This window comes from Plodia interpunctella, chromosome 4 (assembly GCF_027563975.2).
Source record: "Plodia interpunctella isolate USDA-ARS_2022_Savannah chromosome 4, ilPloInte3.2, whole genome shotgun sequence".
In the NCBI taxonomy this organism is placed as follows: domain Eukaryota; kingdom Metazoa; phylum Arthropoda; class Insecta; order Lepidoptera; family Pyralidae; genus Plodia; species Plodia interpunctella.
Genome location: NC_071297.1, coordinates 3,927,035 through 3,943,866, shown reverse-complemented (window position 1 = coordinate 3,943,866; position 16,832 = coordinate 3,927,035). Strand labels below are relative to the sequence as shown.

The window sequence follows — 16,832 nt, the reverse complement described above, 5'->3', positions numbered from 1 at the left end:
AAATCTGGTCATTACCTATTTTTAATGTTAAAAGCTGTTACACCTAGATAATATATAATGAAGCTGAATCAAGTTAGGTCAACCTTTTCGTAAATCCTGCAAAAGCAGACAGTTTAATGAATAGTTTAATAGTAGTACCTATAGAAATCAGTTTACCTGTCAATGTCTTATCAAATACGTCACATCAGTCCCATAAGTCAAAATAATCGTGGTTCGTGATGCCCGATATTTTCGCGCGAATCGCTATTTTACCAGAGAATAGAAAAGAAAATTGCAGTATTAAGCCATCAGTCAGCTGATTGTATTATTATGTAGGTTATGGTTGTAACCTATGGTTGTTTATGTGTTGCTCAGCTTGCTCAGTGTAGTTGTTGTTGATAAATCCGTGAGCCATACATAGTTATTCGAATTTATTGTTGATGTGATCAAAATTGATTGTTATAGCCGAATCTTGAACTTGAATTAAACTTACTCTGCCATTATACATCAAGTTTTTATTTCTATGTTACGAACATTGGAAAGGAAGATATGATGTTTAATTCGATGGTTTATTAGGTAAATATAAAGATAAACATGTCTGTGCTTCAAACAACATATTTGGTAGTTGGTGGCGGAATTGCCGGTGTGACTTGTGTTGAAACTTTGGCAATACTCCACCCAGAGGAAAGCCTTGTATTAATCACTGCATCATCCTTGGTGAAAAATGTTAGCAATGTCAGTTTCCTGGCAAAGACTATAGTAAAGTTTGATGTGAATGAAACTGAAGCTATTTCTTTGCAGAGGATACATCCAAATCTCGAAATTGTTTATGATTCCTTAAAACATATAGATAGTGCAAATAAAATAGTTTTAACTGATAGTGGGTTAAAGATAAATTACAATGTCCTCTGTATTTGCACTGGTGGAATTCCAAGACTAATAGCAGATGCTAAAAGATGCAATAGGATTTTTGGTATACGAGACACAGAATCAGTGCAAGAATTTCAAGATAAATTAAAGGCTGGGCGCAGAATGGTTATTGTTGGGAATGGAGGCATTGCATCAGAAATTGTTCATGCAACTAGAGGCATTCAGAAAGTGTGGGTTATACGAGATGATTATATATCAGCAACATTTATTGATCCAGGAGCAGCTGAATTTTTTCAGAATACTTTCAAAAACAAATCTAGCAGTGAGACACCTAAAGAAAATGAAACAGTTTTAAAAAGACATGTCTTTTCAGAAGAAGATACCTTGGTGTCATTAAATAAAGACTTGAAATCTGCTGCTTTAGGACCTGATTGGTTTAGAAAGTTGGAGTTGAAGAATGAGAGAGGGGAGCAGGAGTTGGAAATTGTATACAAAGTAGAAGTGAATAAGGTCTATGAAGTAAATAAGGACTTTCCATTGGAGGTTGAACTGTCTAATGGGAGAACAATACAATGTGACTTTGTAATATCAGCTACAGGAGTCGAACCTGCTGTGAATTACAGCTGGGATAAAGAACCAGAAAAAGGATGTGATGGTGGATTGTCTGTCAATGAATTGCAGGAGACATCTGTCGGAGATGTTTTTGCAGCTGGAGATGTTGCCCACGCTGCTTGGGAACATTCACCTCACTGGTTCCAATTAAGGTTATGGACACAAGCCAGGCAGATGGGAGCAATGGCAGCCAAAGCTATGCATGGTAGAATTACCAATGAAGATGTGCTACAGGACTTCTGTTTTGAAATATTTACTCATTGCACTACATTGTTTGGTTATAGAGTGGTGCTACTGGGTAAATACAATGGCCAAGGACTAGGTGACAATTATGAAATACTGTTGCGTACCACACCCAGTCTTGAATATATAAAATTTGTTTTGCAGAATGGAAAACTTCAGGGTGCCATATTAATTGGAGAAACTGATCTTGAAGAAATGTGTGAAAATTTGATTCTTGACCAAATTGATTTATCACCATTTGGTGATGACATTTTAAATCCAGATATAGATATTGATGATTACTTTGATTGAAATTTTATTATTGCTCACTTATACTTTGAAGATCAATACAATATGACCTGATAAGTAGGTAACTAAATAATATAACAATATTTTATTTACTTATGTAACTATTTCAAAAATTTTAAAAGTTGTGTTGTGATTCTATTTTACATAAATTATTTGTTATATTATTGTTTTTTTATTACAAACTTTACTAGTTTCGTTTATTATATGTAAGTTGTATCTTGCAAGCGCTGAATTTTCTATGATTATGATGAATGAATCAAGACACAGCGGTGCATGCAGGCCAGTAGTGTAAGTATAATGTTACCGGCCAAACCAGATTTTTGCCCAGGCTAAACTAGTTGCCCTAACCCTGATAGGATGAACCAGTTTGCCTAGTCTATTATATAGGAAATACCTAAAAAGACAAAATAAATAAAGTAAATTCCATTGATAAGAGAAAAAATAAAATATATAATACCTATATGGATACCTAATTGATTAAAATCAATCACTTTTTCTTTTAATAATTATTTGTCACTAAGAGGTATTTAATAATTGGTAGCATAGCCGCTAGGTTCTAGGCTATACCAGTTTAAATCCTATCGCATGTAGGAAAAATTAGTTTGGCCTAGGCAAAAGTCCCCAACCCGGTTCTACTATAGTAGTTTGTTTCTTCAAGCGAAGGTTTCAGCCCAAATAGTAAATTAATATAAGCAACATTTATCTTGAGTAGGATGAGGGTACTTTGTATTGTGCCTCTAAGTCCTTACATCTATACACAGAATATCAGTCTGTGACGTCCACCGCCGCCGCTGTGAAAACTTTTTGGAATGCTATTGTTATTTTAGTCAAGTGGCAAGGCTATGTGTCCCTTGGTCACCTCGTACAATAGGCGGAAGATCATGCCACACATTTCAGCCCTTACAACTAAAACCTTACACTAGGAACTAGGTAGTAGTAGGTAGGTAGGTACTACACATATAAGAATGTACTCTGTGGTACTACATAGTCTGCTGCTTTGCTTTTACACCTAATACCTTACATTTATATCCCGCCTGAGTACAGCACATTAAAACGTTTATTTTAGAGTAATAATAATCCTTTCATTATGTAAGCATTCATTTGTGAAAATATACAACAATGTAGCATATTCGGGTGCCGATATATTGGGAAAAATTGTTTTCCATAAGATAAAAAAACTTCGAAAATTATGGGATACGCCTTACGCTGTAAAATTTTCGAGCTAGTAAACGGTCCAAAAGAATCTCGGAACACTTCACACGTGAAGACTTATTAAAATCTGGAATTCATACAGGTAAGATATTCAGTCAAAATCAAGTTTATATCCATTTATGACCACAGTTGACCAAATAATGCAGAACATAACTTAAAATAGTGTTATTATTTTCAAGATAATCCACTAAATACTTTCTTTTTCCTTTAAACCCGAACCACGATTGCGTAGAAAGTATTATTGGTCGTAAATCTGCAACAATATTGAAAATTGGCGCTTTTTACCTCCACTCACAATGTTCGTGTACCTTAGTTGTACCAGTAGCGCCATCTGCGCTGAGCTTTGCGTAAATTTTCCTATCCATGGTTTAATTTAATGTGGAGACTTATATTTTACACCTAGCAACCCAATGGAAGGTGGTGTGATGTCATGTATGTCAATGTCTGGTTTGTCAAGTCAGGTGAACTCCAAGGGATAATGTTTGTCAGATGTTTGTGGAACAAGTTGGTTTTTACATGTTTTTTTTGTGTTTATAAACCTATATCGTGAAACCTTCATCAGTTATTCAGCTTTGGAGATCTAATTTTACATCATCATTATAATAGTGGCACAACTGTTACAGTTTTCTAGAAATACAGAAAACCTTGTGATAGCAATACACATTACCTACGTCGTATTGCTTTTGTATTGATAGTCATTGTATTCTTTGTGTAATATTTTGTAGTTTCCAATATGCCGCTATTGTTTAGTGTCGTAGCCCGTGGCACTGTCGTTTTGGCTAAATATGCTAGTTGTGCTGGTAATTTCACCGAAGTCACGGAACAAATTCTTTCGAAGATCCCTCCTCATGACGACAAGTTGACGTATTCTCATGGAAATTATTTATTTCACTACATTTCCGAGAATAAATTGGTGTATTTTTGTATTACGGATGATGTGAGTATTTAATTTAATAAGTAGGTACATGATTAGTTATTCTTTGACTTTTGTTGGTCATGGCATTAAATTGTTTGTTTTCTTTCAGAAATTCCAACGTTCTAGAGCATTCCTTTTCCTCAATGAAATCAAGAGAAGGTTTGTGGCTACATTTGGGGATACTGCACAAACTGCTATTCCCTATGCGATGAATAGTGAGTTTGCCAGGGTCCTCGCTACGGAGATGAAACACTACAGCGAGTCAAGAGATCTTGATGCCATTTCCAAAGTTCATGGAGAACTCGATGAACTTAAAGACATTATGGTTAAAAATATTGGTAAGTATATGTTTCCTATGTCTATATGCTGTATGATTCCTATGTTTTTGTTTGCCTTTTTCTGTGTTTTTATAACTGTAAAGTGTTGATGATTTCACAAATAAACACTATTTATTAATCAAAACTTACATCTTAAAAATGGAGGCTTTCGTTGCTGAATGAAATTTTATCATGTCTTGAACCCAATATAATTGCATGTGTATGTGTATCATCTGACATGTATGCATGTAAGTATAAAATATTATATATATTTAAATAAGGAAATGATGTCAATTTAAATTCCTTCAATATCTCTTAACGCAAGTTAACTGTATATTCAACTTCTATGTGAGTCATTACATGTTTTTCTGGTCTCGATAACTGTTTTATGTGTAAATATAGTTTATCTATTAGTGTATACCACTCCTTATCTTTATTGTTTGTGTGCATTGAGTGCAAGTTACCTTAATGTGTGTTATTGACCATTGATAATATTTATCTAAGTGTAATAATGTTCATTTTCCACAGATTTTTTATGATCATTGATAGTATATGGCAAAACTTTCTGTTGCCTGCAGCTTCGCACTTAGTAGCTTATGTTTGACCTCAGGTCATTAACTAAATTTATTCTAACTTTCATCAAAATTGGCATAGCGGTTAAGTATAGCTGTGAAATCCTAACAGACTTTTGCATTTAGAATATTGGTGTGGATGAAATAAAATGGAAAAATTGAGTTTTAAAAAATCTAGTAAATAAAGTATCACATTAGAGAGTTTAGGATAAATAGAATAATTTTGTTTTCTATTTATGATTTTTTTTTATTATGTTACATATGCATTATGAAATATGTAAAAGGTTTGCAGGTTATGAACTAATCAGTTTGTACTAACAAATTTCAGATTAGTTGTGCAAATTTAATTAGCAAAATGAATTGCTGTAATTTTTTTCATTAAGTATGATTAAGTAAGAATATTTATCAATGTAACCATATTACCGTAATTTAAAATCCACAGTTCTTATCAGCTTTGAAATAAATACATTAATTCCTGCCAGCCTAACATGCAGCAATAATCAGGTATGGCCCTGAAATGTTTTCTATTTTTGTTGAACCAGCCGGCCTTTGATTACTAAATTACAGAATTGGATAAAAAATCAAGTAGCCCTAAGTATACAAATAACATATGATTATATGATGAGGCTATTTCTGTTAAATTATATTGAATCATATTTCCTATAATCATACATTTTACATTCTTCAGTATTGATTGTTCGTTTTGTATTGTGCATGTTTATTTTAATTTAACCACATTGTCAAATATGTAGCTTAATGGTTGTTAAGCTGGATTGCTGCACCAGTCTTGGGATAGATCCCCAGTCAGATGAAGATCGAATTATTATTTTTTCAGATTGACCTGTGTCTATTTTATAATACATGTATATATAGGTGTTTGTCTATATATACATGTATTATAAAATATAGTATCGTTGTCCATATATATTTATTTATTCTTTGAGGTAGCTACATATTATAAAACAAAGTCCTCTACCATGTCTGTCTGTCTGTTCGCGATAATCTCAAAAACTACTGCACGGATTTTCATGCGGTTTTCACCAATAGATAGAGTGATTCCTGAAAAAGGTTTAGGGCTATAATTTATTATCTTTTTACCCAAGCGAAGCCCAGACGGGCTGCTAATATTGTATATTTTAGAAATTTTGTTTGTATCAATTGTAACTCTACACCATATTTATCTTGGCTTTCTCATACTATTTCTTACCAAAGCAGAGTTAAATCACAATTTTATCCAATAAAACTATATAAGTATAACCATCCATTTTTTATTTCTATTTCAGATACAATGGCGATGCGCGGTGAAAAATTAGAGTTGTTGGTAAACAAAGCTGAGAATTTGCAAACGAGTGTAAGTATAACTTATTGTTGACATATATTCGATTTTGAAAACTAATTAGGTATCTGAATTTAAATGGAACAGGAAAAAATATTAACATTACTTTTTGACTTTATAGCCGCGGAAACATGGGTAAAAGAACCACTAAAACAAAATAAAACAAGAAAACAAAAATAAATTCAACAAAATATTATGTATAAACAAATTTTGTTTAAACGCAGCATATTGAGACGGAAAAAACAATTTCAAGTACTGCTTCAAATTGGCAAGGAAGCATTTAACAATAATCATGATGTGGCAGTTTAAAATTATGCCTTATGTTTAGGGTAAAAAGATTTAATATTGACTGCAATGTTGTTTCAGTCGATTACATATCGCACTACATCGCGGACGCTCCAACGGACGCTGTTCTGGAAGAATATCAAGATGTATGTGATCGTAGTATTGGTCGCCGCTTTAGCAGTGTACTTGATCGGGTCTATGGCATGCGGTGGACTTGCGTGGAAATCTTGCGTCGGCTAAAACTGAAGTATAAATAACATTAATTTTATGTTAGTCCTTACTTTCCAGTATTGTTGTAGAATAATAAGTATCCATGATGCAATAAAAATACTATGATCCAGATGTATGTAAATGACTCTGTACTTAATTTTGAATGCGCTATATTTTAACTTCACTACATAGTATAAACAAACTCTTAATTCCCGCTGTCGTCTGTCCCTATGTATGCTTAGATCTTTCAAACTATGCAACGGATTTGATGCGGTTTTTTTTTTAAATAGATAGTGCGAGGAAGGTTTATGTATACACATAAACCTAAAAAACCTTACCTAACCTAACCATAATAAATTATACAATTTATTATGGTTTAACCCGAGCGGGTACGGGTCGCTAGTTATCAGGTGAATGATGTTCAGTCTATTAAGAAGTGGAAGTCTATCTATAGAAAGAAGAGATTGTTAGTCGTACCTGTATTTTTTTCAGTTTCTTCTCAAAAATTTCACGATGGACCTTCAAAATATTAGGCATAACCCCCCATCTATGTTAGGAAGAGATAGGAAATCGTTAAAATGAATTCTGAAACAATTCCTTCCCTATTGCTCTGCGTACTTATTAGTCTATGATAAGTTGTTTTTTATATCAATAAAGCCAAATGCAATTATAAAATGGCATAGATAAGGATTATGTTATAACATTTTGCATCTATACATATTATAAATAAATAAATCATGGTGATCACCTGCAATACTGCATACTTCAAATACTAGTTACACGTAGTCGTATACTGTTTGTTCAAATTTGGCAGTAATAGTAATTTTCAATGAAGTAATTGGTAGGATAATGGTATTTGATGTCGAAAGTATCAATTAAGCATCAATTAATTCATTAAAAATCATAAAATATTTGTTTTAGTGGATTTTATTGTGGGAATCAGGTTTTTTTCCAAAATAATCTGAAGACCATTGGAAATATTTAAATTGTATGTTATATGTATATTTGCCGCAGATCTAAAAAGTAAAATGCAAATGAGGAAAAATGTTAAATTCAAACCATTGTATGTTTAAAATTCGTGTAAGAACGCTGTTATCAATTTAATTATACATCTTTGTATCTACCGTATTGGTGAATCCGACAATAGATAAATTTGAAATAGATAGTTTTAATCGTCTTGGCGGGGGCACTCCCGTGCCCCCAGATTATATGGTCCTATATACTTCTGATATGCTTATCGAATCTGTTGTTACACTTTATAATGATACTACCACTAACTATATATTTATTATTATTTCTTTTTTTTTTCTTTTAGTTTGGACCAATCAACATAGTTTGGTTCCAATCATTCCAATTTTAAATTATTTACTTTCTTCGCCAATAGCGGTGTGAGCTAAAATCAAAATTCTTGTTTAGAATTACTGTGATAAATTGACACTATGTAACTCCAAAGGAATTGGTTTGGTTAGTACTGAAGCAGTGGATATTGTGTTCAAATATGCACGAATGTATTAATTTGGATTATTCCAGTTGTTTGTTGAGAAGCAGTTTTTACTTTTATTTCTATATCCATTTGTCAATTCGTATGGTAATAGCGAAGTAACATTTGTCTTCATTACTACCTGTAACTGTTAAAATTCAAGGATATAGTTAATTTAACACATATATAATATTAGTTGTATTATATAGTACTGTGATCGGATCATCATATTAATTGTTAGTTTCTTTTTGGGCAATAAAACATGACTAGTATTGAATTTATCGAAAAGTAATATTATTTTCACCTTGTATTTGAATATTTTTTTTGCATAGGTAATTATTTTTCTTATTTTATCTTGTATTTTATCTTGTAAGTAATGTTATACATATTAAAGGCTAGCAAGTATTGTGATATTGTAACGTATGTTATATTGTAAGTTTGATTCGTCTGCGGTCGGAAATAATGTTATAAAGTTCATAGAGTTTCTAACTAGTTTTTCATTTGGCTTCCGTTCCTGTGAATGTCAATGGCATTGTGTGGCCCTCGGTCGAGTCGGGTGTCGTCAGATTGATCCCGGCCGGGACCCGTTCCCGTCCCTAGTCCGAGGGTGCATCCCCCTCCCTTCCCGCGCCGTTGCGTTCCGATTCTCGCGGCAATCGCGCGCCAACCTTCGCCGCGTGAGGGCGCCGCTATCGCCCGCCGCGTTCCGTCACCACGCACGTGCTTACTCTACTACAAAACGTGTCGGTGTGTGAGTGACTCCGTTGAATTATTCCGTGTCAATACGCCGTCGCCCGGTGCGAAGCGTGCTCAGCATAGGAATATACCGGTTGTCAGTCGTGTGCAAATGAATATGTTTGTTCGTGAGCATTATTGTTGTTCCCGAGTGATAGGCGGCGATTAATATCGCTCCTGGATGTGGTATTAATATTGATGTTGTTCTTAGGTGTCATTGTTATGTCTGATGTTGTGTGGCGGCCGTAGATGCTGTCATACAACATAATAAAACTTGAATATTCTGGTTGGCATATAAAGCAACTTAGTTGCTTTTGATTTAAATATTATTTAAACTATTTTACTAACATACGAATAAGAAAAACGTATTTAATACCTAGTTAATAACATATTAAATACATTTTGTCACAAAATCGCAAGCAAACATCCGGCGGGAAGGACCTTATTTTTTTTAAATAAAATTTTACTATTGATTTCGATCAATAAGTAATGAGCATAATGTTATATTATCCGCGGATTCCGCACTTTGTTACACCATAATTATTTTCAATACATACACACGTGATGCTCATACAAATAGAAGTAAAATTTATAAGAATTTGTGTTGGCATTGTTTAAACGTTGTAATAAGTTACGGAATTTTAATATATGTTTGAATATGTTTAATTAGTTTATTCAATAATTTTCTCCGGTACGAACATAGAAACACACCTATTGATTTAGTCATTACAGTCACGCAACACAACAGTCAAAAACACATGTGGGCAACAAAAAGTGGCGCTCCCGAACAATAGTGATTTATCTTGTATCACAAAAAGCGCTTTGAAGTAAAAAAAGAACAATGACCCGTGAACCGTTCACAACACAGCCTTCCCCAAAATCGACACGCTTCCTAGCACGTTAACTGGACACACACATGTAAGATTGTATTATAGGTAGATTTAGGCACTTGGGTATCACAAATAGAATTAACAGATCTAGAATCCACAGGATATCCGCAAGTTTCCTATTCCTTTAAGTAAGATTATAAACGATTGCACGTATGCCATTAGCTGTCTGTTACTCGAACAAGAATAGATTTTTTTCTCATTATGAAAAGTCGAATCAAAAATAAAAATGGAACTCAAGAATGTCAAAATCTAAATAAAACTTGGTATAGGTACATTTTTAAAACAAAACTATTTTTACGTTTCAAAACCTATCTTTTATTTATTTATGAAAATGGATTAAAGTTAGGTGAAGAGAAAAGGCCTTTTGTCCTACCAAGTAGAATAAAAATACTTTGTTCGTAATTTCCAATATTCATGCCAGAATTCAAAACTTCTTTTGACGAGATCGCTAAACTTTGTTTTATCGGATGTAAGTAGTGTTCGGAATTACGTTCTTGCAACAAAAGAACTTGGATTTCAAGAGAACTTGGACAACAAGAGAACTTGGACTGAAATCAATAGATTTCTACATGTTAAGCATATTATGTACCTACTTAACACTTGATTCCAAATCAATCCCATTCACGGAGGAAAAATATATAAATTAAAAGAATATATATAATGTTCATGGCCAAACATATTTGAAGGTTCAACATTCTTCGACCATAATGGGGTAACCGTTAAATTTTGAAATGACTAAAAGCGAAATAATGGATACGAATTCGAAATTGAAGGACTATGTTTTGAAGTAATAGTGCTAAAATTGGCGGGAAAGATGGATGACAGTTCTCCGGACCTGTCGCTGAAGCTTCGGCGAGGGTCGAGCGATTCTCGCGAGTCCTTTTACATGGACTTTGCTCAGGGTATCGATTCTGATATCGAGGAGGTGACCACGATCGAAAGGGTGATTCCTGAGCATCCTGGAGGCAGGACTGAAGGTGATGCAGATACGCTGGCAACGCCGTCGGGTCTTGAAGAAAACAAAGAATTGGTACCATGGTGAGTTACCTATCTATTCTCATCAGATTACTTACATTTTTCACTGTATTTCTCCATCCCGTATTATCATCTTAAGGAAACTTGCACTCTTGCTGATTAATTTCAAGTGGTGTGTGAAATTGAGAAAACAATGGCAAGCCATTCCATTAGAAAACGTTGGTTGGAAAGTTGTTCCTTTTTCTTAACGATCTTGCGAACTTAGTCAGTGATAATATAGGTTTAAAGGCAATATAAGGCTACAAACTAGGTCTAGCCACCTTACAAACATACAAATTATTCTGATTTGCGTAGACGAGTGAGACCATTCGCTGTTTGCATAATCTATAAAGTGATATTGTCTTGATTTCGGTATCTTCAACCGGTGTCTTTCATATTTGGACACAGGAAGCATGAAATAACTTGGGTGCGTTCTATTACATGGATGGAGTTCTTATTGCATGGACGGAAGCGATAGAGTATAATACGTCATAATTTGTTAGTGCCACAGATTAAAACACCCCTAGTTTTGTCACAATGTCGTGTTATTTAAACCGATTAACACATTGTTTTAGATTTAGATCAAATTTAGGGAGTGGTTGGCATGGTTGACAGGTTTACTTACCCATACTACCAAGTATGGGCTAGTAAACCTGGACATTATTAATACTACCTATAAATAAATACATGTAGAGTCCGCTGGTCTGATGACATTGTTTGTGTCACGGAAGAAACATGGAGTGGCGCTATAAAGTGAGGCCTATATAACCCACTGCTGTCAAAGGTTTGATTGTAGGTTAAAAATGATGATGATACCTGTAGAAAAATGTTTATTAATAGTGATTATTATAAATACTTACCTAGTGAGTAGGCACTTAAATCTGTACTAACTACTGTTCAGGTTATACTTAATGAAAACTGTCTTGGGATACTGAGATGCCTCGTTTTATAAATGTAGTTACTTCATTAAAAAATGGTAATTGAATCGCTGGCACCCATCTCACGTCTGCAATTTACGCTAATTAAAAGTCCCGACCCTAGATCCTAGTTGTTGGTTATTTTTCACTAAGCAAAAAAAATTAAAAGATTTCAATAATGACGGAAAATGAGCAGGGTATGTAAGAAAACAATGTTTTCCCATTATTCGGTAGACTTTACATTAAGTGTATGAGATAGGGCCATCGGCTGGTTGATCACTATCACGATATTACTTATAGTTTTTAGCAACACTTAACTTTAGCAGTTAGGTAGGTACCATGATGGTGCAGAGCAATCACAATCCCAAGTCTTTTTCTTCTTCTGATTTTTCAAAGTTACAGACTATAAATTCAAATCGCAAAGTTATCAATTAGCAAGGCATGTCAAATGAAGGACAATCGTAGAACCGGGGCGACTGGAATATCAAGTTCCCAAATTAATAGAGCACAAGCAAGAGAACGCTTGACGCGACACACGGGGTGCCCGCGCCTCACCCGTCAGACGAGTCCGGGCTTTCTCCCTGAGGTCAGATAACAGACCACATGTCGTGCCACCGCGGTATTGCTCTATCTAGGACAGATTGACTTATAACACGTTTTATTGTTTTTCGATGAGAGGGTTAGACACTTTCCTACATACCAGAATCCATCCATAATCCATTTCTCACAAATTTGTATATTATTTAGCTGTTGATGCTAACTTGTCTAGCTCAATTTTATTTCGGGCTCATTAATTTAGATGAGCTGTTTGTTAGATAAATTTTCAGCCTAGTCAAATTAAAGAACCAGGTTAATAGATAGATAGCTCTATAATAGATAGTCATTTTTCGTGAGTTTCTTCAATTTATCAACTATCTCCCTTGTCTGTCCGTAATTTGCAGTATTGCATGGATTTTATTAGATTCAAATTCGAATCTCATTCTGAGCAAATATATAGGCCACTTTGTCAGTTGTTTGTATGTAAACTGTTTGGCTGTAAGCTCCGAAGATTTTTGTCAGAACAAAATTAATTTCTTATTTTAATCTAACTCTTGTCTCATGTCTTCGAAATTCCATTTGCTATTCTGTCTCAAAAATCTTTTAACGGGATGATTCAGAGCAAACTATGATTCACTACCATGACTATGATGGAAGAAATAACTGAGTATATTTTTATATATGTCTTGTCGGATATTTAAATTCTTTGGTTCGGTCTACGAGTGCGATTGCTTAATCATGTTTTAGATTAACAGATATCAAAAAGTTGTTATTAGCTACAATTATATAGACTTAGTAGATAGTCTGTATAATTAGCTTAGCCCGTAGCTTCTTGCTTTTGCCCGTAGCTCCTCCCGCGTGAATTTTCCACGGAGTAGTTATTTTTTCAGAATGATAGGTAGCCTTTATTCTCCGTACTTAAATTTGCAAGTCACTTATGAAAAATATCAAGAAAATTGGTTGAAGCTAAACAAACAAATTTAAGTACCTTCGCACTTATTAGTTAGGAAATTAGGAAAGGATTAGCATATTTAGTTTACTAATCTACAAGAAAAGTCTACAAACCTCATTCGTTTGTCATGATTTTGAAAGTCTAAAAAATGATAGCGCCTATCTACAGCCGTGCTGTATGAGGAACATAAATCAAAATAAATAGGGAGGGTGGTATTCAACCCGGAAAATGTTTAGCAAGTATGACGATGCAAAACGTGCTGCATATATTCCCGCCGCGGATACAGACAGACCTGCGGACGTGACAACCGGTCGATTTTTGTACATAGCTCGTGTCCTCGGTGATGATATTTTTAATTGCATGATTTATTTATTGGGGGAACTAGTAAAAGTTAATACGATTTTCGGATGAGATTAGAGATCTCCATGATTTTATCACATCGTCGATGAATCAGAATCAAGAACATGTCCGTAGTATAACGGAATAATGATTGTGTGTAAGTGTATGTTACGGCTAAAACCGAAGTGCGGCTACCATTAATTTAGTAAGTACTTCGTAGTACCTACTAATTCCATGACTATACATGGCTACACTATGTTTAGCCGCCAGCCTACATTAAGAATATTAAAAAAAATCCCTGTTTCAAAAAAGGTCTATATCGGCATAGGCATTATAAACTGTACAAATGTAAAATACATCATTATAATGTGTACGCCGTATGACCATGTCTTCTGCACAATCAAATTTGGATTTATTTAAATTTGAAGAAGACTTGACCGAAAGTGTTCACAGCCAAGTCGACATAGCAGTCGTCGTTACTGTTTGTCTGTCAGTCTCTCCCTACAATTTCAGCCCCTCCTACAATAAATTAGATGTCCTGTCCTCCTACAATGGCTTTCGAGTGTTGTGTTCTTAGAATCTGTAATTTCATTCCGTATTTACAACAGTTGTGACACGAAAACCACTTTACTTCCCTTTAATTTAGACGATAAGTAATAGCTACTCTCCAAAAATCAATGACTATATCCTTGTAAATACAAACGTGACACATCCATGTTGATAGAAAACCATAGAATGTATGTACCAGCTACTTACTTCTCCCGCAAAGTCAATCAAAATGTAAAAGACTATTGGAGATTACAAAAAGTAAATATTACTAGAGTCTCCATACCTACCTATTCAAACTACTGTAACTATTCTAAAAGATATGTTTAGATAGTTTGTTCCAAAGCGTTGTATTTGGCCGGCGCGGCAGCCGCAAACATTGTTTAGGTTTGACAACGCACCGTCCCAGTCAGCTTTGGAATAGTCGGAAACTATTTTATATTCGGCCTAAACCGGCGTCCTAGGTAAGCGACTGAGCGCTGCACGACGCGAGTCGATGCTGTCTGTACACGAGTGGTGTGATAAACAGATTGCATCGCGTCGCGCTGCTTTGCCGCGTTTCTTGCTCATGTAGGATACCGGGTAACGGATACTTACCGGCGCGGTTTGTAACTATTTGCGGTCACGTTTGAACATTCAGTAATAGTTTCTTCGTCTGTAACTCATCAATCTATGAAGGATATTCGTGGAATAGCTGCTAAATCTGAACGTTTGAAACAAGCTTACCGCAGCGAAATTTCGAGAATATTAAACCGGAATGACGTCTGATACCTTGAAGGAATCCTGGCAGGTTTTGGATCGACGGAACAGTGTAGGTAATCTGGCGTTAATTAGGAAATGTTCTGATAGGTGTTTTGTTACAGTTTCACCAGCTAAAGCTTTGTTGAAACAAATATTATTAACATTATTTTGATATGACGTGCTTTATATAAGTTTATGTGACTAGTTCAGTCGGTATTTTCACTACAAGAGGTATTTATTGGGCGAAATTACTTGGGCGCGTTAAAAAAAATTGTACAAATAAACAGGTCACGTGCGAAAATTTTCTACGCAAACGAAAGTTAGCCAATCCAGCAATCATCACATGTATATAATTATGTTTTTGCGAAACTAATTTATGAAAACGAAATGAAAAAAAGCCATGTTTATCCCTACATGCTGCAACATCTAACCAATTAAGTAATTTTCGCGGTTTACAGCACTTAGCCAATTAGCAACTTTCCCGTAAAACGCTAGATGCTTCCACCACGGATCATAAAGGCATTGATTTTACTTTACACCCTAGAGCATAAAATGAAATTTAAAAATGTAATGTTGGATGTATGCGTAAAATTTAATTTTACGCATACATCCAACCATAAATGACGAAGTAGAGAAGTGAAAAACTACAATCTACTAACCGAGCATGAAAAATCTTTAAATAAGTATCATGCTTGCTTAGGTCAGAGACTGAATGGAAGAAAAATGGACATCAGAAATTCATTATTCAAATATAACGGCAATACCGCTATGTTTGAGTTTGAGTGTATTTTACGTCGATATATTATACCTAAGTATGACAGTTAGAGTAGGTGCATAGCTCATTAAGGGTCAGCTGATTTGTTCTAATATATTTATTTATATATTAACGCCGCATGCGTTTTAGAACAATGTAAAGGTAAGAACGACACCTAGTCTTGCCTAGTCTGTCACATAATGCCGATTCCACACTACAGTTAAATATAGAAGCCAATGCATGAATATTGCGTAGTCCGTTTAAGTGTTTTTTTTTTGCCATAATTATAATGTATGCGAATTCCGTCAAAGTAAGGCGAACTTTTCCGCGATAGTGAGGATCCGGCATAAACTATAGATATCCACAGATACAGGTACATGGCGCAGCAAACATCGGAAGCAGGATGCGCCGCTAATTTCACGCCAGTCGCGTCTGTGAGAGCGTTCACTAAATTAAACCGGAGCAGACACGCTTTTGACAGCGCTCGATGCACGCAGCTAGTCGCTTATTGACAAAATATGCATATTCAGTGTACACGGTAGTATGGATGGATATGAGAAGCGTCGTTATTCCAACAACAGCCAGTCAGCGTAAATAAAAAATAATCTGTCGGAGATATCAAAGTTTTAGTTTGTCAACCATTTCCACTTCAGTGTTTGAATATGGAATAAGTTTTAAATTTTATGTATATTTTTAATATTTTTGGAAGAACCCGCAGTTCTGACGGATACCGGTCATGGCATAAATTAATATGGACTTCACGGGAACGAAGCCTGACGCCATATTCATAACATGATTAACTAAAATGCATAAAATAGCTGTTTCCTGCGCTCCGGTAGCCTATAGGTATTTGACCCCGGGTCATTAATAATAATATCTAATCCAAATTTCATCGAAATCAACTTAACCGTTTAGCCGTGAAAGCGTAATAGACAGACTTTCACATAAGTATAATAATATTGGTATAAATTCCTATGAGTTCAAAGATAAATATGTTTTTTACGTATACTGTTTCAATAGTTTCCTTCAATTCGTACCTTGTTGCATTCCCTATAAGTGAGGGTGAAGGGAACCCTATTGCAGGTGT

General features: G+C 34.8%; 3 protein-coding genes across 6 annotated transcripts in view; all 3 read left to right on the top strand.

Annotated features, from left to right (window-relative positions):
• The first annotated feature begins 184 nt into the window (after positions 1–184).
• On the top strand, positions 185–2,153 carry Pyroxd1 (Pyridine nucleotide-disulfide oxidoreductase domain 1). Its single transcript, XM_053744535.1, has one exon. The coding sequence runs from the start codon at positions 574–576 to the stop codon at positions 1,993–1,995; it is 1,422 nt and encodes a 473-aa protein (XP_053600510.1). The 5' UTR covers positions 185–573; the 3' UTR covers positions 1,996–2,153.
• A 1,505-nt stretch (positions 2,154–3,658) lies between these two features.
• Positions 3,659–8,809, top strand: Vamp7 (Vesicle-associated membrane protein 7). Its single transcript, XM_053743828.2, has 4 exons — positions 3,659–4,141; positions 4,230–4,458; positions 6,293–6,360; positions 6,712–8,809. The coding sequence occupies exons 1-4, from the start codon at positions 3,938–3,940 to the stop codon at positions 6,868–6,870; spliced, it is 660 nt and encodes a 219-aa protein (XP_053599803.1). The 5' UTR covers positions 3,659–3,937; the 3' UTR covers positions 6,871–8,809.
• Positions 8,810–8,964: 155 nt separating this feature from the next.
• Positions 8,965–16,832, top strand: part of OtopLc (Otopetrin-like c) — a 54,694-nt gene continuing 46,826 nt past the window's right edge. Inside the window, exons 1-2 of one of the 4 annotated variants that reach the window (XM_053743822.2) lie at positions 8,965–9,241; positions 10,632–10,983. In XM_053743822.2, the coding sequence (XP_053599797.1) occupies positions 10,760–10,983 (224 nt within the window). In that variant the 5' untranslated portion in view covers positions 8,965–9,241; positions 10,632–10,759. Of the gene's footprint in view, positions 9,342–10,631; positions 10,984–16,832 lie in introns of all 4 variants that reach the window. The other 3 variants (XM_053743823.2, XM_053743824.2, XM_053743825.2) reach the window with 3 other exon arrangements.

Excerpts from the sequence above, each read along its gene's own strand:
- Pyroxd1 (XM_053744535.1), top strand. The coding sequence starts at position 574 with ATGTCTGTGCTTCAAACAACATATTTGGTAGTTGGTGGCGGAATTGCC.
- Vamp7 (XM_053743828.2), top strand. The coding sequence starts at position 3,938 with ATGCCGCTATTGTTTAGTGTCGTAGCCCGTGGCACTGTCGTTTTGGCT. Across the intron at positions 4,142-4,229 it reads ATTTTTGTATTACGGATGAT|AAATTCCAACGTTCTAGAGC; the intron begins GTGAGTATTTAA and ends GTTTTCTTTCAG. Across the intron at positions 4,459-6,292 it reads CATTATGGTTAAAAATATTG|ATACAATGGCGATGCGCGGT; the intron begins GTAAGTATATGT and ends TTTCTATTTCAG.